The 19,630-nt window shown below is 34.4% G+C and overlaps 2 protein-coding genes across 2 annotated transcripts; both read right to left on the bottom strand.

Annotated features, from left to right (window-relative positions):
• Window positions 1–7,045: 7,045 nt before the first annotated feature.
• LOC120083709 (high affinity nitrate transporter 2.4-like) lies at window positions 7,046–9,269 on the bottom strand. Its single transcript, XM_039039557.2, has 3 exons — window positions 8,334–9,269; window positions 8,142–8,257; window positions 7,046–7,851 (listed from the first exon to the last, which is right to left on the bottom strand). The coding sequence occupies exons 1-3, from the start codon at window positions 9,141–9,143 to the stop codon at window positions 7,185–7,187; spliced, it is 1,593 nt and encodes a 530-aa protein (XP_038895485.1). The 5' UTR covers window positions 9,144–9,269; the 3' UTR covers window positions 7,046–7,184.
• A 5,322-nt stretch (window positions 9,270–14,591) lies between these two features.
• On the bottom strand, window positions 14,592–19,256 carry LOC120082609 (uncharacterized). The gene is made up of 4 exons (XM_039037860.2): window positions 19,067–19,256; window positions 16,910–17,121; window positions 14,952–15,100; window positions 14,592–14,870 (listed from the first exon to the last, which is right to left on the bottom strand). Exons 1-4 carry the CDS (start codon window positions 19,110–19,112, stop codon window positions 14,783–14,785), a joined length of 495 nt encoding a protein of 164 aa, XP_038893788.1. The 5' UTR covers window positions 19,113–19,256; the 3' UTR covers window positions 14,592–14,782.
• Between the last annotated feature and the right edge of the window lie 374 nt (window positions 19,257–19,630).

Here is a 19,630-nt window from a genome sequence, read left to right as displayed (position 1 = left end):
AGTTTTCTCTAAAAATTCACTCTCATTTTGGATTCCACAATCCAATCTAAGGGTCAAGAGGATAGTAAGGAAGATTAAGTGGTGGTCTACAACCCTGAAGTGGAGACTTCAGCTGGAGATCGAACAATTTGAAGAGTTCTTCAAAGGTGAATTCTAAAACCTTATTTTCTAGAAATAGAACAAGCATGCTTTGAATCTAAAATTAATGTAGTTAGAGTGCTTAAGATCCTAATAGCTTCCGCATGTTGAATGTCAACACCATCAAGCAGCCTCATCATCTTCATTTGATGAATCTAAATCCACTTGAGTCTCTGAAGAACCAAGAAGTAGTGAACCAGCCCAACAAGGCGATGGCTGGAAGCAGTCTTGAGACGTTGGCTTCCAATGCGCCAAGCCCAGCTAGCGTCAAGGAAATACCTTTAAAAAAAATGTTCGCCGTGTTTGAGTAAAAAACAGGTGATGAGAAGTCCGAAGGAAGGCATCGAAGAAAGGATGGCGACGCTATGCATAGACCTAGAGGAAGAAGTGGTTCTGCCCACCTCATCTGGAGAGCAATTGGCGGCCAAGGTGGCTGCAAAAACAAAGAAGATTAGAGAAGTCTTTAAGGAGATAAGGAAGTAAGTTGATTCCCTCATCGCAGCAACAGAATTCCATCATGAGACATGTGATGAGGAGATTGAAGATGCTAATGCTACGGCAGTAATAAAGAAGGATCAATGGACAGTACGGATCACACTGCAATAGCATTTGAGGAAGAGATGAGAGAAGACGGTGATATGAAGAGGGGGAAAGAAAAAAAGAAGGCTCAAAGCATCAGCAGAAACTTAAAAAAAGATAAGAGAAGAAAAGAAAGAGTTGAGAGAAGCAGAGAAAAGACAAAAAGGGGCGACGAGAAAAAGGAAGCAACCTGAAAAAGAAGTGGCAAAAGGCACAAAGAAGGACGTGGTGCCCAAAAATGTGGCACCGAGAAAAGAAGATAAAGAAAAAGCACCCATGGTGTAAAATGAGGAGAAGGCACAAAAGAGAAGACCACTAATTCTGTTCAAAATGGGATTCATCCCCGATAGTGCACCCTTACCCCCTTTCATCACTAAAGCAATCGATGCAATGAGGTGGAGGGACTTTTGCAAAGGTCCCTAAGTAGTAAAGCCTAGCATGGTGAGGTCATTTTATGACAGGAAGCCACATTCCACAAAATACTGGGCAGACATTGGCAAAGAGGCAGTTGGCTTTAGCGTTACAAAAATCAGTGTCATTTATAAGCTAGAAGACATTATTGATGCAGAAGGTAATAGAATCATTGAGGGAAAACTGGCGAGAAACAAAGGGAAGTGCAGAGGTTGGTAGTCGAGCTTGGATCGAAGTGGATTACTTCCACTAAAGGAATAAAGACATTATCGCCACACAACCTGATGCCTAAAGCGAATGTATGGTTGTACTTCATCAAAAAGAAGCTGCTTCCAACAATGCATGACTATTTTGTGTCAACAGATTGTGTGATGGCAATTTATTGCATCATGAAGCACATCCTCATCGATGTCGGTCGTATCATCGCTACATAGATATGGAATTCCTTCTCCAAACCAAGGGGGCATCTCTTTTTCCCATCGCTTATAACAACTTTTTGCGATGCTCAAGGCCTTTTCAAAGATAAGCAAAAGGTGGCAATGAAGGGAGTTCTTACCGGTCAATCCCTCCACCGTCTGATGAGATTGTCAACACCTAAAACTGAGGCAAGTTAGCTGAAGCATCCAGCTAAGCATCCAATGCAGAAATAGCCTTCATCTCCTACCGAGCCCTTAAAGCCTAAGAAAAGAAAGATGACCACAGCGTCTAGCATTGAGGATGACGATAAAGTAATTGCCATGCCAACAAAGTCGGTCACACCTCAAGATAAGAGGTCACCTTCTCCCTACCACGATGAATTCTCCCCACCTCTACTTGGACAGTAACACTCCCTTGCATCACCCAATGAAACCCTGATGTCAAAACCCTTTCATTACCAACACTAAGGGAGTCCCCCAAGTTAGGCATTGATCTAAATAAATTCCCTCCTCCTCTTGATGATACTTCTCTGCCTCCTCTTCCGATTGCACCCAGACCATCAATGCCTCTACCTCCACCCAATGAAAAAGGCAAAGCTCTGGTTTCTGAGGAGCCTAAGGTCCAAAGCAACCACACAGAAAATCCCGCTACTAATGACCCAAGCTATCCGCCTCCTGCATATGAAACAAGCAGCAAATCTAGCATTGGTGAGGTCAATGGGCATCCAGTTAGTGAGAGTAGTCAACGCCCTGATCTCAATGCAACTGAAAACTCTGAAATAGATTGAGATTATGACGATGGTGCAGATTCCTCTACAATGACCTCTGAGAGCCAATCATGGGAGGCTTCAACGAGTTGTCGCAACAACAGTGCGAGATCATAAGTCAACTCAATGACTTAAGGCGACAACAAAAAGAGCTTGTTAACCAAAAAAACGAGCTCCGAGGATTTTTCTAGCACCAAATCTAGATGATTTAGTGCCAGCAGATCCCCACACAGACTTTTATCTTCCAACAGATGCAATGGCAGCACGAACAATTTCACTTTATGATTTAATTCTTTCAAGAATTTCTTGTGTGCCTTACGATGAGGTATCCCTTCCGGAACCAAACAACAATACGGGTGAAAACTAAATTTAGGGTGTTTTATGAATCTTTTTAATTTCAATTTCACATTTTGTATGCTTTGATTGCAGTAATTAATTGAAGTTGAAATTCATGCCAAACTCTCAATTCTCTTTGCCTTTTCTTTACGTTGGTCTCCCGCATATCTTTACACGTTCTTAATATTCTTGTGTGCTTTGTGTGTTTTACAAATGACCTCAATGATGATACTTATGCTAAACCATGCAATGATCAGTTATGACTAGTTTTTAGTACTTAACTCTATGACTTTGCCTTAGGAAATATTTCTTGAAAATAGTATGCGAGCAAGTTTTATCTCAAACCTCTTTTGCAATAACTTTCTAAAGCCATCGCATAATTCAATTTTCAGCAATGAGGACCTTGCTGCTCTTTAAATTTGGGGGTGGAAGAGGTTTGAGCTTAATGCATTTAAATTTTTGTTATTTTTAAATATCTCCTTGTTGTATTTTCTTTAAAATATATATATATATTAAAAGAGAAGTAGGACAGTGAGATTGGAACTCACTTGTAGTTGGATGTTCGCATGACACCCGTGGGGGCAAACCAAAACAAAGGTGGGAATCATGATCAACACCGGGAAAAAGAAAAAGAAAAAGAAAAAAATGACCACAACTCCACTGCCTGTGATTAAAAGAAAAAATAGCCAAGGCATGAGTTAAGTATGAGAAGGGTGTTTTGCTCGTACCGAAAAGCCCATCTCTAAAAAGGAAATATACGATAGCGTTGGAAGGGAGTAAAGGATTTTTGAGAAATAAGTTTGTCGCATCTAAGGGTTGGAAAGATTTCCATAAGTAAAGGAGAAAAGCCAAGGAAAAATAACAGACTAGTAAATCTTGAATAGGAAAGCACTTTGAGAAGTCTAGCTAATTCATCAAAGCAAGTTAAGATATAGTAGGACTTTAAATATATGCTTGAGGACAAGCATTGTTTTAAATTTGGGGGTGTGATAACTTGTAGAAATACAAGTTATTTTACTTCTTTTATATAAAACAATTAGAAAAAAAATCATAGAAAATTTGTTAGCTTAACAAGAAAATCATGCAATTAATTACATTATGCAATCATTAGCATGCAAAAATTTATAATCCTTGTAAATTATAAAAATTTGAGCTTTTTGAATGCAGAAATCTACTTAAAATAAAGTGATGAAGCAACTACTGTCGTCTAAGTGCATGGAAAATCCTAACGCCCAAAATGGAATCGCATAAGTTCAATGCAATAAAAGCAGACATGACATTAAATACAACTGACACAAGGGCTATGGAGGTCAAATCAAAATGATCAAAGTTGGTAGCTGACATTAAAGGTTTGTGGCAGAGCCAATGAACTGTTGGTAAGAGGAAAGCGGCGTGACAGGGTATGGAAATTATTGCCTGGTGTCAGCACAATCATTAGTGAGAGATGCGAAAACTCCTCATTGATGCCTATAAATAACCAAGATTTCTATCCAAAAGGCACCCAAGAAATTGGCCAAGCTCTACAAAAATTCTTCATTCCTTCCCTTTGATAACTTCCTTCCAAGCTTTCCATTTAAAAAGTCTTGAGTGAAATCTCAAGATTTCCACTTATGGAAGAGGAAGAAGGACATCAACCCCATTACAACCAACGTGAAGCAGTCATTCAAAGGAGCTAGAAGGCACAAGAAATTGCATCTGACGGCTTGACTCTATATCCTTATCTTTCGTTTTAATTCAAAATTTGAAGAAAGATTTGTCCAAGTCATTTGACATGAAAGATTTGGCTCTTGCAAAGCCAATCTTAGGTATGAAGATTGCTCGTGACAGGAAAGTTGGGAAATTATGGTTGTCCTAGGAGAAGTATACTGAATAGGTACTCGAAAGGTTCAAATATGAAGCATGTTAAGTCTGTTAGTACGCTGCTAGAAAGTAACTTCAATCTAAGTAAGAGAGTTTTTCCTAAAACAAAGAAGGAAAAAGAAACTATGTCATTCATTTCATAATCTTCTATTGTTGGTTCTTTGATGTATGCTATGGCATACTAAACCTAATGTTACACATGCAATCAATTTAGTGAGTCGTTACTTATCCAATCCAGGTAAGACTCACTGGGAAGCAGTGAAGTGGATCTTCAAATACTTGTAGGGTACCTCCAAATTGAGTTTGTGTTATGAATATGGCAAACCTATACTTGAAGGCTATTTTGATGTAGACATGGTAGGTGATCTTGATAACAGAAAGTCTAACTCAAGTTATGTGTTTACGTTTTCAAGGAAAGCTAGCTCATGGCAATCCAAGTTACAAAAATGTGTAGCATTGTCCTCATTGTCCTCAACTAAGACAGGGTATATTACAGCAATAGAGGCAAGCAAGGAGATGTTATGACTTAAAAGGTTCCTTAAAGAGTTAGGTTTGAAGTAAGGTGAGATATTCTATGATAGTCAGAATGTTATGGATTTGACAAGAATTCAATGTATCATGCTCATAACAAACATATTGACATCAGATATCATTGGTGACGAGATGTAACTGAAGAGAAGAGATTGAGTCTAAAGAAAGTTTGTGCCGACAAGAAAGTGTGAATGTGTTGACTAAGGTAGTTCCCGGAAGCAAGGTTGAGCCTTGTAGTATAAGTTCTTTGGGACGAGGTTCAAGTGATCATGGATGTGATTGTGTCTTCCCCATATTGAGCTGGAGTGGAAGATTGTTGTAGGTGTCCAGCCTACTTGTTGCACAAGCAAGAATTTATTTTCTTTTAAACTTGTGTTATGTGAGCTCAAAATGTTGGGTATATGTTTAGCCCAATTGAGGCTAATTTTTTTGTTGGCCCATCTTGAAAGCACTATGTTTTCTTTTATGTGATATGGGTATATCTAAGGAGAGAGTAAGTGAGAAAATATAGAAAAATAGAGAGAAACAGAGAGAGAACAAAGGCAGTTCAACTTTCCAGGGATAGCATCCACAAAGTTGTCAATTTTTGGAGTGTTAACTGTTGAATCGTGCTAAATTTTGGTCAGTTTGTTCAGACACATATTGAACGATTGAATCGTCATTTGGAGCTCTGGTTTGTCCATAGTAGCTATTGAACATTATCTGTAAAACTGGGTGTTTTTCATTATTTTTATCTCTCAAATGTTGATCTCTTATATATGAAAGTATTTGTTGGTAGTGAATCTTTATGTATGACAGATTTGGGTCCCGTGGTTTTTCTGTTCACATCGGTAGGGTTTTCCATGTATAATTCGTGTGTTATTTGTTTTTAGTTTTTCAAAATTTTATGGTTTATTGTTGTCCATTATTGTTGATTTCTTAGTGATAATTTGGTGATTAATTTGTGGTGGATTGGACTACTATTATTTGGTTGATTGTCTTGGAGGTAATCCTAGTGGGTTGCTGATATATTGTTTGGATCCTATCAAAAATGACCCGTAACAGTATTAATAATCATTTAATGATGTGTCAAAATGCTAAGTGGGTGTATGGAAAATGGTGCTAGCGATAATTGTTGTTGGAGTTAGTTGGCAATAGTAGTCGATGGGTAGAGTCATTGGAAATATTGGATAGAGGGAGAGAGAAAGTGGGGAAAGATCAAGTTCCTCAATAAATGTTCAAACTTAATAATAAATACTAACTTATGAGATCGATGGTGTTGAGTTATTTAATAGTTGGTGGATCAAACACTGAGTTGAGCCCTAAGATCATGATCGATTATGTGGATATAAGATTTTGAAGGAAAAGAAACAACAACATTCAATCATTGGCCAAAAGCTTAAAACCCATTAGGCGAATAATTCAATAAAAGAAATACGAAGCATTCGATACTTTAAACCAATAAAATCGACTAAATATAAACATCAGTCTTAAACCCTCAAGAGTACAGAAACAGTCAAATAAATTAAAGTATTTCACCACAGTAGCACTAGGTTATTTTTCTGATCGCTAAGTAAGGGTCAGTCTAAGGATCATTTAAAATTATTTTTCATACCACAAATATTAAAGTATCAATTTTAAAACTTCAAAGGTTAAAAATAGTACATGGGCATTAAACCTCACATATCAAAAATGTATTTTGCTAGCTATATAATATATGATTTTCGGCTAATGATTTTATAACCTAAACCTAAACCCATTAGTTTAATATCATTATCATTCATACATTATAATATGCTCCTCAAAAGTAGGAATAAGTCAACCTTCCCTAGATGATATCAGCAAAGCAATCAATTAAATTACTTTCAATATAAAAAAGAAGAGAGAAACCTTTTAGTTGAATCTAAGCACAAAATGCCAAATAAGATGCATCCAAAGTCTCATTATGCAACACGGTCCTTATCTGTACATTAACCATACAAAATGCAGATTCTAAAAAACTGAAAAAGAAAAACCACTAGAGATCCATTTAGCAGACAAGTATGAACTCATTTCATTGGTTTGAGTGGTTGCTTTAAGGTGAAATAAAGTCATAAGATACATGACAAAAGCAGTAGACAAAATATACAAAGCAAAGTAAACATTATTAGGTTCTAATTACTTTATTTTAAACATGGGAAGGAGTTGTATTTGGGGGAGTTGGAGCTGAAGCCACACGTCTACCACGTTCAGATCTGCTATTCTCAGCAAACTTAATGCTTTGTTGATGCAGACCTTTCTTCTTTTCATCTTCAGTCCATTCAGATCCATAATAAAATTCCTCAGTGGATTTTTCAACATGTTTAGTTGGTGGTAAGAACATGCTTCCCCATTGTGGGAAATGAACCAATGTTACTGGAAGAGTGCAACAAACAATCATTATTCCCATAAAAAACAACCCTGTGTCTGTTGAGTATTTGGTTGTTGAGAAGAACACTAACTGTGTTAAACCACTTCCAAAGTTGCCTCCTGCTCCTGTCAGTCCTGATATTATACCTAAAGATCGCCTAGAAATGAAAGGAATTATACCAAATGTTGCTCCACATGCTGCCTGTGCTCCTATTGAGAATAATATCATCGCTACTATTGCTGTTGGCAACTTGTTTGCTTTCCCAAGCCACATGCAAAACACTCCCCCAAATGTTTGTAGGATCCATAGAGTCCACAGCCTTCCTCTCATCCCAAAGTATCGCGCTGCTACGTCCGACGCATACCCTCCGAACGGCCTCGCCACTAGATTTGCCATTCCAAATGTTGCTGCAATAATTCCCGCCGTGTGTAGCTTTAGATCGAACCTGCAGTTAACAGACATGACAAACACAAGTTTAGAAGCAATACACGTAATGTTGGAATGCCTTGAATTTGTTATATATATGGTGCTTCAAATAAGGTAACACGAGGTCGCAAGACTTAAGTTATGTCCAATAGAGTTTAGAGAGGTGCGGTATATATAAACCCTCTCACCCTGATATTTCTTTTTTTCTTGCTTTTTATTATTATCGATTTCATAACTCGTAGAATTATCAGACTTTGATACCATGTTAAAATCGGTAATCACGATAGAGAATAAATTAAATCAATATACCTATCGTAGAAGTATTCGGCAATGACGTTATCAGTGGAAAGTTCGACCCCCATGGAGTAGCCATAGAGGAGGACGAAGATCCAAGTTCGATAATTGGTGACAGCATACCAGAGCACCTGTGAGATGATAGAGATTAAGATTAAGTAAAAAGACAAGAGAGATGATGGAGATAATTGAAGTTAATACACTCACGTTGGAGAATTTATCTTTGGTAACATTGCCCTTCTTCTGAAGACTGCCAAGGTTACCATCAGGCAAGTCCTGGCCAAGAGTTAAGACCAAAATGCCCATAAGAACATGAAGAAAACCAGGAATGAAGAAGGCAATCCTCCAAGCAGTGAAAGGAGTAGCACCAGCTCTTTGAATCACATCATACAACAAAGGCATAATGAGCTGAGTAGCTCCTCCTCCCATATTCCCCCATCCAGCAGCTGTCCCATTCACAAGCCCTATTATCTGACTGTTGAACATTGTACTCATCCAATACTGACACGACACGAACGTCGCTAGCGAGAAGCCAATCATAAATCTCACGGCTATATAACCAGCAGCGTTGGACACAAACGACATACAAAACACGGTCGGAGCCGACAACATTATCAAAAAAGCACAGCCATAGCGAGGCCCCAGAAGGTCACACACCGCCCCCATAACAAGACGAGAGAAGATACTCCCGGACACGGACGTGACACCAGCGTTGCCGATGTCGACTTTGGTGAGGTTGAGGTTGTCGCGAATGATGGGGACGAGAGGGGCGGCGGCGAAGGTGGAGACGAAACATGTGAAGAAGGAAATCCAAGAAAGGTGGAAGGTTCTCATGTGGGGGTTGGCTAAAGACCATAACTTGAAAACTTTGGCTTTATGCTCAGAGTCAACAGGTAATGAAAATTTAGCAGTTGTGTCTGTTGGGACAATTGGGGAAGCTACTGAGAAAGCAAATGTTTGTTCCCTTCCAGTTACTCCATGCATTGAGCTTCCTGGAGAACCTTCAACATCACCCATTTTTCTTTCTTTTTCTTTTGGCTTTCTGAATCAACAAATCAAATTGAAGACAAGTGGTATCTAAGGAGATGTTGTAAATTGTTTCATGAATTTAACGTATTTATAATAGAATTTGAGAAAAAGAGAATCCAATTCGCCGCATATTGAAAGGTCCCATCGTATATCCCAAAGGATCAAATAGCATAAGAACTAGAAATTAGGGGAAAGGGTACAAAAATATTAATATTATAAATCTGTCACAAGTCCTAACTCAACTCTCCAAATTTAATTATTATATGTTTATATATTAGGACTTTAGCTTTAAAACTATTGAATGCATATAGATTAAGGTATTAAAATATGGGCAAAACTTTAATTTAAACAATATATAACCATTTTTATCTCTGACAAAATTCCTAATTAATTGGGGTTTTATTATAAGGTCATAATTATATTACATGTAGTCCTGAGGCATATTGACATTTAATTTTCATGTTTTCATGAACATCGATAGGACGGTGATCAATCAAAAAGTTTATGAAAGATTTAATAAACAACAAAATATTGATAATGTAAATATAATATAAATATCTAAGATCCCGTTCGGTAACCATTTGATATTTTGTTTTTTAAAATTAAGCATATAGACACTACTTTGACTCTTAAATTTCTTTCTTTGTGATCTTCTTTTTACCAGTGGTTTAAAAAACAAAGTCAAAATTTGAAAACTAAAAAAATTAGCTTTTAAGAATGTATTTTTGTTTTTGAAATTTGGTTAAGAATTCAACTATTGTATTTAAGAAAGATGCAAATCATTGTAAGGAATTGGAAGGAAATAAACTTATTTTTTAAAAACAAAAAACAAAAAACGAAATAGTTACCAAACGGGGCCTAAAGTTTTTGTTTTTATAGTTTTTCTAAAGATATTCATCAAGATTGAAATTTTATGGAAATTTTCATCGACGATTTTGGTAAAATTAAGTCCTCGACATTGATATTTAAAAACTTGATTCTAGTCAAGCGAGAAGAAAGATATCGGGTGGTGATTGGTTTCATCTTAACTCGTCTTATAATCTCTAAGTTTGTATTGAAAATGTTGAAAATTTAAGGCCTTTTTTTAGAAGATTATGTCTATACAAAGTTCGAAAGTACAATTTTGTACTTGCCAAATGTGAATTGCTCGACCTTTGTGTGTATGTATGTATATATTTTTATTATAACTTAAGTTATGACCAAAAGTGTTAGGATCAAGCAAATTTGTTTTATGTGTGAAGTAATCAAAGCAAGGCATGTATCATTTGGACCAATGTGTCCAAAAAACAAAACTATATATGTGTGTATGTATATCATGAAAATTATATTAAATTTAATTCTAATTTAAATCCTAGTATATATTTTTTATCAAAACTATTCTTTTTTCGAATACATGATATACACGTATATATACGCATATATATACATATATATTTGAAGTTATGGAGAATATATATATATATGTGTTGCTTCCAAAGTAATAGAAAGTCGTTAAACTTCAAATTCAATTAAATTTTGAAATTTTTGTTTAATAAATCCCAGATCTAAAAAAAAAGATTTTAAAATTCATGAATCCGATGTATTAAACCTAATTAAGCGTTTAAGTTCCTCAATTTGTTTCTTGTAAGCTCATAGATTTTAAAAATATGGATGAAGTTAAGAATCTATTTGGACTCAAATTGGATAAGTTTAGGGTTTAAAGACCCTACTACAAAACTTTACTTATAATAATTTTTTAAGAAAAAAAAACTAAACTAAAAGCATTCTCCACGAGACTCAAATAAAGAATGTTATATTTGAAAGAAGTTAAAAGCTTGTGAAGTACTTCTATTAGTTGGGGATTCCTTCCCTAGGGTTTCCCATCTTCTTATTCAATTAAATCACGTCATCATAAGAACAATCCATATTAATTAACAAATTGGTAGTTGTATATTTAAACCCTCTCATTAAAAAATGCTTTAAATAAAAGCTCTGACCATGGATGATTACTATTTAATTTTATTAATGAGCACACCCAGTGGTCGAGTCAGGAATTTTATAAGGGTACTATATGTACAAGTCTAATAAAAAAAAAAATCTATAAATAAATGTAAAAAAAGAAAAGTATTCATAACATCATATATTAACTAATTTATTATATTACAATTTTCTTCTACAAGTTTTCATGTTTTGAAATCGATCCTGACTTTTTAATTACTTCTGGTTTGAATAGATAGCAACATAAACAAAATACAACATCTTTTTAATTGCTATATTCTAATTAATTAGAATATTCACTTAACCAAGCTATATTAAATTGCCTTGACTTTGTACAAAAATTCTTAATTGGAAAAATATGACTCCAAGGCTGACAATGACCTTTTAGTAAATATGCTATATGAACTTGATCTCGAATATTATAATTATAATTATAATTATAAATTTTGGTTATTAGAGCAGGATGTGCAGGTAGTTTTTCTAGATTGATCTTTGTATAAGATAGATGAGAATCTAAAATATTTTTTAAAAAAATAATCGTCACGTGACAATTTTTCATTGGATGCAAAAGGAATTGTACAATAAGTGGATACAGCCTGACTCCACCCTAGTTTTTTTTCCTTTATTAATTTTCCCAACAACCAAACCAATTGGTTGTATTGATACATTTTCAACTCTTTTGCACATTCCAAGTCAATGGAGCTCTCCAATCATAGGGAGTTATTGTCCTCTACTTTCTCCAAATCCATTTCAATTCTCTAAAGCACACTATATATTTCAATTTCATTTCACTACATTAATTAGAATTTATTAGAATTTAGCTCAACAGTAATTATCATGGTTTTTCTTTCTAAATGTTGATGGTTCGATCTCTATCCCCGTAGTTGTTGTATTAAAAAAAAAAAAAAAAACCAAAAAACAAAACTTCATTTGTTTACAAATTAAGAAAAATTATTGAAGAAAGTCGTTCACAATGTAATGTTAGTTTTATATAGTTCAAACAACATAAGATAGAAACTACCTAAAGTTATTTCCAATTTATTTTCTTTAGTTATAAGAGATTATATAACTTTTTTTGGATTTGAGTCCAAAGGTTAATTGAAAGCAATCACATTATTATGGCGTCTTCATCCAATAATTTTTGTCAAATGACATATCTTATTTATGCCTATTGTTTTTAGGAGGTCAACTTGAATGACCTTTTTATTCAATACAAACTACTAGGATTATATATAGTTCTATAGCTCTTCCTAATTGTTGAGCTTGCTTGGTCTATTTGAGACAAATTATAACCTTACCCTTTCATGAACTCTTAGAGTTATTTGCTCTATTGTCCTCCAAAACTTAATATTATAAGATACGACTTTGAGGTTTTGATTGGATATGAGTTGAATTTATGAAATGTTTCATAGGTTTTAATATCTTAAGCTCAAGCGAATGATAGGTGAATATGTCGACCACGTATATATACTAAATAATTATTATGAGATCTATTATATTTAGAATGGACCAAGGAGGTTGATAGTGATGTTATTGAGTCAATTTGGCATTCACATTGAAGAAACAAAAGGAGAGGCAATCTTTACCCACAAAAGTAATTCACTAGCCATAGCATTAGTGACTAGAGTGTGCTAGAAGAAAATGGCATGTTTAACACATCAACAAAGGTCAATTGGAAATATTGGGCTCTTTTTCCTCATTACTAGTTAGAAATACGTGTGCACGATGCACGTGTTTCATAACATTGGAAATTTTGATAATCATTATTTCTTTATATATATACATTACTCAAAAAATTTTGAATTAATATGTTTTTTTAAAACTATTTTTTCTTAGTTTAAATCTTTGGTAGTAAGAGAACAAACAAACTAATAATATTTTCATTTATAATAAAAATAAAATAAAATAAAAACTAATCACTTCATTTTAGAAAGAGTTAGCTTTTTCCACAAGAGTACCAAAGTGGGATTAAGGACCCGTTTGGATTGATTAGAAAAATTTTTTAAAAAATCATTTTTATGTATATTCTTTTGATAAACAAGTAAACACTCAAATGAAAAATATAACAAGTAAACACTCAAATGATGAAAAGTACACACTCAAATGATGAAAACTCTAAGACAATAGTGAATACTTGAAATTTTTGCTAAACACAATAAAAGAATTTTTTTTTTTTTTTTTCTTGGCAATGATGTCAAGAACTTGACTTGGGGCAAAGGAAATGAAATAAATTTGTGCAAGATGCGATGAAAATAAATGGAAAGTGAAATGATATAGTGTAATATGATCAATGAAAATGGATGCACATATTTGTTTGTAACCCAACGCGCTAGCTCAAGTATGAACTAGGTGTTGACAAGTAATACTTGAAAATATTCCGGGGTCAAAACTTCAAAGAAGACGACTTTAATGCATTTAGCATAACCAACATGTTATATGGAAGTAAACAATTAACAAAATGTGTTTAAGTGATTTCGGTGTACAAAATTAAACAAAAGTGACATAGTGAAAAGATTTGATGTGTGAATGTAAAAAAGCCTATATACAAAATTGTCGTAGCATGCAAGTTATACGCAGTGAGACAAGGCTTAACTCTTGGTTGTCTTGTGTTGCACCTATCTTAATGTGCTACCTGTATGCTTTACTACTTATTTTCTTGAATCTAAGCATGGATAAGCTACCATACTGCCCTTCAGGTGCAACATCATGCAAACAAGATTAGTTATACCCTACATGTTAACTTTGTTTATTATGAAATGAGCCCTTTTTATGCTTGCAGTTGAATCATTCCCGTAAACAATCTAATGAAATTAAGTTTGTTCACTCTTTTTCTACTTGGTAAGATAAATTTTATTTTAAAAATCACATAAAACAAAAACAAAATAAAAATAAAATAATCAGTAAGCATTTTATTTAAAATGTTTTAACTTCAACCCTAAATTTAGACAAAATCCCCCTGACCTACCATCCACTCTAGAGAAAATGAAACGAAAAGAAGAAAGAAGAGTTTTGATGTTTTCTCGAGAGCTCAATTCATGTTAATAAGAAGAGAGTTATGATGTTTTCTCGAGAACTCAATTCATGTTAATGCGAAGAATTTTAATGTTTTCTCGAGAGCTCAATTCATGTTCATGTTAATACTTAAAATATATCATCTTTGTTGCTACAATTGAATTGGCTTATCTTTTATTTAGGCATAATGTCATGCAACGTGTTTTTATGCTTATCAAGAACATCACGGGTGTCTGAGCAATTTCTATCTGGAAAATATTTTTTTCCTTATTTGATGCAAATTCACAGAAACCTCCCTTATCTGTCTCAACGAAGATTATCCTCCTTACATAGTTGTTTTTTTTTATGCTCATATATATTTGTGGTTCTAGCTTCGAATTAGGTTAACTTTTGCCTTTACATTTTTGTTGTTCTCTCAGTTTGACTTATTGTCTTTCCTGTTGTTCCTAACATTGAATGACTTGTACTATTATTACATATTAGACGTTAATATTTACAATACTTTTTAACTACAAACTGATCCAGCAAGCTCAAAAAAGGATGAAGTCAAACCACCTTTAAAAACAATAAAACCATCAGTTTGTGGTCTTAACTCTCATGTACGTTTGTAAAGATTTCATCTCTATTAGAATTTCTGACTAAGAGTTCAACGTCCCACTGCCACCACAAGTACTACAAGAACGAGCAGAAGAGCACTTGGAACAGTAACTCCATTTTTTAGGAAGCCTGATAGAAAGATTAAAGTCAGATTATTAGTTGAAAGTAGAAGCTTTCTAATAAGACGAGAGTGTGCCAAGAAAATCATACGCTGCAGTGAATCGAGTGGCCATATTCTTCGCAGCCAACCTCGCTCGCTCTGCACTTTCATCTGACAGTTTCTTCAGCACAAACCCTTCACCTTTGCATTCAGAACATAAGCCTGAACCACCACAATCTTCACATGTTATCAAAGGAACCTGAAATTTAAAGGGTAACCATTACGGACCATCCACAAAAGAATTCAGTACAAAATAAAAGATCAGATGTATCATAACCAAGCCATTTAAGGATATTTGAGTTTAGTGGTAGTGTAAGGTTTATAGAAACCAGAAAAATGCTGTTTAGAACTCAAGGACAACACAGATGTACAACCTATAGAACAGATCCTGTTCAAGTAAGCTCGTAATCAGAAAAATGCTGCCGTAAAGGATTTATGGCAGCTAGAACTTGACATTTGGAACATAAATCTGAGAAATCTTAAAAGGTGAGGAAATAGCAGAATGGACAAAATTAAACCACTTTTTGTTTCCAACATGAGCATATGGTAGTGATTGGCATGTACATTTTTTAAGATCAGAAGTCCAAATCACCATACCCCACATTCGTTGTTTTAAAATAATAATAATAAATAAACAAATTAATCTGTCTGCCTTGCACCTTAACCATTTTGGATTCAAATGGTATGTTTTCCACTAAATCCTTGCTTAGTGATTCAGAACAAAGGGGAGATGCTCTGCAACCTTTATTAACCGAGGCAGTTAGGAAAGATAAATATGGCAACAAACACGCAAGACGAGCTCCAAAGAAGGATGAGGATTCACAATAACATATTTTCTCTACTTGTTCTTTTGTATCAGCTTTTTGGAAGGACGTGATTTCTTCTTTCAATTGGCCTCTGGCTCTCCCAAAGGATCCAAAAGCTCACCTCTCCAATACTCTTTTGAGTCATCCTTTCAGAAAGAGGAAGAGACTCTTACATGGGTGGAAAGAAATCAAAGGAATTTTGATGACAGAACAAGACTACAATAAGTTTTTTGAGAATGTTATTTACCTAGCTATATCTTGGTGTAAATTGTCATATCTATTTATATTTAACATATTTGACTATTGTCCAATTGAGATGTTTGTTGTAACTCCTTCAGACTACAGCTTTCTTCCCTTTTGTAAATTTCATACTTCAATTCAATTGTTTCTTAAAAAAAAAAAAAAAGAAATAAAAAAAAAAAAACAAAAGCAAATGAAAAAGAAGGTGGCCATTTAGCATGTTATCATAACTAGAGGTTCAAATGTTTGAATTTTTGTAATGCTATTTCTTCCTAAAAAAATATTGATTATCACGTATTGTGCTAATTTTCAAGTCCACGGGTAACTGACTCTATTGAGAATAGAGAAAAAGATCAAATAAACCTATCAACTTTCATTCAAGCATAGGGGTACTTTAATAACCAAAAACAGATATATAAGTACGGATATGGATACGATCACTAGTATAACATAGCACAAACAAGGTGACACATGATCTTTTAAAAATAGGACGTGAACATGGCAAAAAAAATAAACACTTATTAAGGTATAAGTTTTATAAAATATTTATCATTTTTATATAAGAAAGAAATTCAAACCCAATAAGCACATTTACATTCTCAAAAAATGGGTTTGGTGTATTTTGCTCTCAAGTTTTATTACTTTTTTCCTATGTGTCTATTTAGTATGCTTAATAAGTGTTTGGTACGTTTCTAACAAATGTTTAACCCATATTAACTTTTGTACAACTAACGTCACACGTCTAACATGTCTATTGTGTTGACAAGTATGCGATATGTGTCGAACGAGTGTTGGAGTGTCCAAGTAACAGATACATATGTGACATGGACATGTAAGTCAAATGCAAATGTTTGTGCTTCTTAGATAATGACACAAAAACAGTGTAACTGACAAGATGCAGATTTCAGAGACTTGACAGTAAGCTAATGGCACAAAACAGTGTTTCAGATGTAAAACCACACCTCTACTGCCTGAGAATCTTTGTTTCTTCGGGAAAGGAAGGTGGCTGCTGCACCTACAACTGTAGCAGCAATAGCCACAGAAGCTGCTGTTTCGGGTAGAGAAGAAGCTATAGTCAATGTTCTTCTTCCACCTTGTAGTTTCACATCTGCTGAAAGACAATTGGAGTCCAACAAGCAAAGGCCATGGTTGTTGGGCTTAGGATCCCTAATTACTGCACATGAAGAGCATTTGCCAGTCAGTAGAAAGTTTTAAAGTCGTATCAGTTATGTCATATCATAAGTTCATAGTGTAGATTCTAGTACAGCATAGGAAAAATTTAACAACTCCAATTTCTCAATCTAATATGGAAATTTTACTGTCTGATTTACTAGTACAGAGGAACGAAATCATAAATTTGTGCATGGTTTGCTCACACAACCCGATTTTAGAGCTTTAGCTATAGACTGTTGTTCCCTATGTTAAGAAATATGATTTCCAAGGTTGACGTTCTACAAAATCTACCAAGTCTAATTTTAAATCATAAATGCAACAGGAAAAGAAGATGGTGTCATGAACATAATCTGTTAAAATAATAACAGAGTTATAAAAAGGAGGGAGACAAAATAAAATAAATGAAAAAAAAGTTAAATCTACATGAAGTAAGTCATCAAATAGGACACTTGTTGAAGGAAATATACAAAAGCAGGTATTAGAGATCCACTTCGAGAAGCAAGGAAATTACAATAAAAAAAAAAAAAAATCCCTCTCCAATTGACATTGATCATTAAAAGGCATGATAATTACCTAGTACTGGTGGACCAAGTAGAGGCTTCAAAATGACTGATCTCCCAGATATTTGCTAAAATTTCAACTTGTGACATTGAAGTTTGTATGGTTCTTTCTAACTAGTTGACCAGACCCACAAAAACACTTTTGACTGTACATTCTCAAATAAAATTTGGATATTATTTTAAGGAATGGCGAAAAAAGAAGTTGTTCTATGGCTTAAGCAATGGAGCAAGGATGAAACAAACTAAAGTTGAAGTTTTGGAAGAGGAGAGCCAAAAATATGGCTAAACAAAATGAGGTACAAAATTTCTTCCTAAGGCAGTACAGCACTCAGGTGTGGAAGCTCTTCTTATAAGTAAAACTTGGTAATCAAAATGAGAGGAAAAAGCTGAGAAGGAAAGTTCGCTATGTTCTGCTCATGAGATGAGACTGTACATTGAGAGTGTGCTATTTCTACAGATAAATGGAATGTTACCGAAAGAAGTACGACCTAACAGCTATGAAAAGTGTGTAAACAACCACACTCAAATAGCTGGCTTCACTAGCATGTCCTAAATAACATGTAACAACCAACTAAAAGCAACATTAGACAGTGTCTTCCACATGAATGCTGAGACATTGCTTCGGAACACAACATCATTGACACAATTTCATCCTCAAGTGAAATTAAAGGGCTTCTCCTTGTGACAATGGGCACCTACAATTTGCCCTTAAAGCACCCCCAATATGAAACCAATGTCTTCAATAGTGGCACATTGCACTACTCTATGATCTACATTTCCCAAATTTGGTTATATGCTCTTCACCATAATTTACTAGAAGTAGAAGATCTTAATTATGAGCTAGTATATGAACCTTGATTCCAGCAATGTGATACAACCCCCTTTACTGTCAACCATCATAACACTCAAGAGTCTTGTTCCAAACCTTTCAAACAACTTTAAAATGCTAGCCAACGGCCAACCAATATTCATCTTAATTAACCTACATTATAGATGAGTTAGCAACTAAACAATCACATTAATCATAGATACAGACCAACAAAATCTAGTCTCTCAAAGTTTTCCAGTACTACCAAATTATGCCAAAAAAACTCTTGTCAAACAACAGTAACATAGTCATTGAAAATTCCCATATAGACGAATAAACTGACCAAAACCCTTTTGCAGAAAGACCAAAGAGAAATAACGGATAATCGTACGATAAGAAATGGTGGAAAGTTAGAACTGTAAGAACCGAACATCAGTCTCTCAAACTTATATGAGTCTTGAGCATCAATTTCATTGGGAAAACGCAAATTGCCAACATGGGTTAGATAAGTTTGTGATGATTTGAAATGGGAAACAGAGAAATGGAATGAAATCAAAGTGGAAAGAATTGAAGCATACTCTTGGGGAAGGTGGCAAACAAGGGGGTAGGCAGAATCAGCTCCATTTAGAAACAACTTCCAGCGTCCACCTGCTTGGTGTTCCCAAATTCTTGGGTCCCTTATCTTTCAGAGATATTTGCAAGGCGGCAGCAGAGATTGTTTACCCACTGCATACTGATTTTACACACACGAATAATAAATAAATAAATATATATATATATATATAAATAAATAAATAAATAAATATATATATATATATATATATTATATAAAACTTTAAGTCCCTAGACTTTTAGGTTTATGTTTATTTGGTCCTTAGATTCTCAAAAATGTTAAAAAGGTCCTCAAACTCTATGGGAATTGTCTTAAGACATTGAGTTGTTATTACACTTTGTGATTATTATAGTCAAATGATTATAAAAATATGTGGATTCTAACCATCTATATCTGTGGTACATAATATTTTATTGTAAGTTATAATAATCTATGTTTAGGGTGTAGATTATTTTGTTTGGGTTATAATAATTTGTATTTGAAAAGTAGATTATTTTAGTTTGGGTTTAAGTTTTTTTCTACTATTGTT

Source organism: Benincasa hispida, chromosome 8, assembly GCF_027475165.1.
Source record: "Benincasa hispida cultivar pf3 chromosome 8, pf3_genome.v1.1, whole genome shotgun sequence".
Classification (NCBI taxonomy): Eukaryota; Viridiplantae; Streptophyta; class Magnoliopsida; order Cucurbitales; family Cucurbitaceae; genus Benincasa; species Benincasa hispida.
Note: the sequence above shows the minus strand (reverse complement) of the source record. Positions and strands in the feature narration are given on the sequence as shown.

Coding starts and splice junctions, on each gene's coding strand:
- LOC120083709 (XM_039039557.2), bottom strand. CDS start 9,143: ATGGGTGATGTTGAAGGTTCTCCAGGAAGCTCAATGCATGGAGTAACT. Junction 8,258..8,333: donor CCAAAGATAAATTCTCCAAC/GTGAGTGTATTA, acceptor ATCATCTCACAG/GTGCTCTGGTATGCTGTCAC. Junction 7,852..8,141: donor GCCGAATACTTCTACGATAG/GTATATTGATTT, acceptor TGTTAACTGCAG/GTTCGATCTAAAGCTACACA.
- LOC120082609 (XM_039037860.2), bottom strand. CDS start 19,112: ATGGAGCTGATTCTGCCTACCCCCTTGTTTGCCACCTTCCCCAAGA. Junction 17,122..19,066: donor GTTTGCCACCTTCCCCAAGA/GTATGCTTCAAT, acceptor CTTCATGTGCAG/TAATTAGGGATCCTAAGCCC. Junction 14,871..14,951: donor GCCACTCGATTCACTGCAGC/GTATGATTTTCT, acceptor TCTTTCTATCAG/GCTTCCTAAAAAATGGAGTT.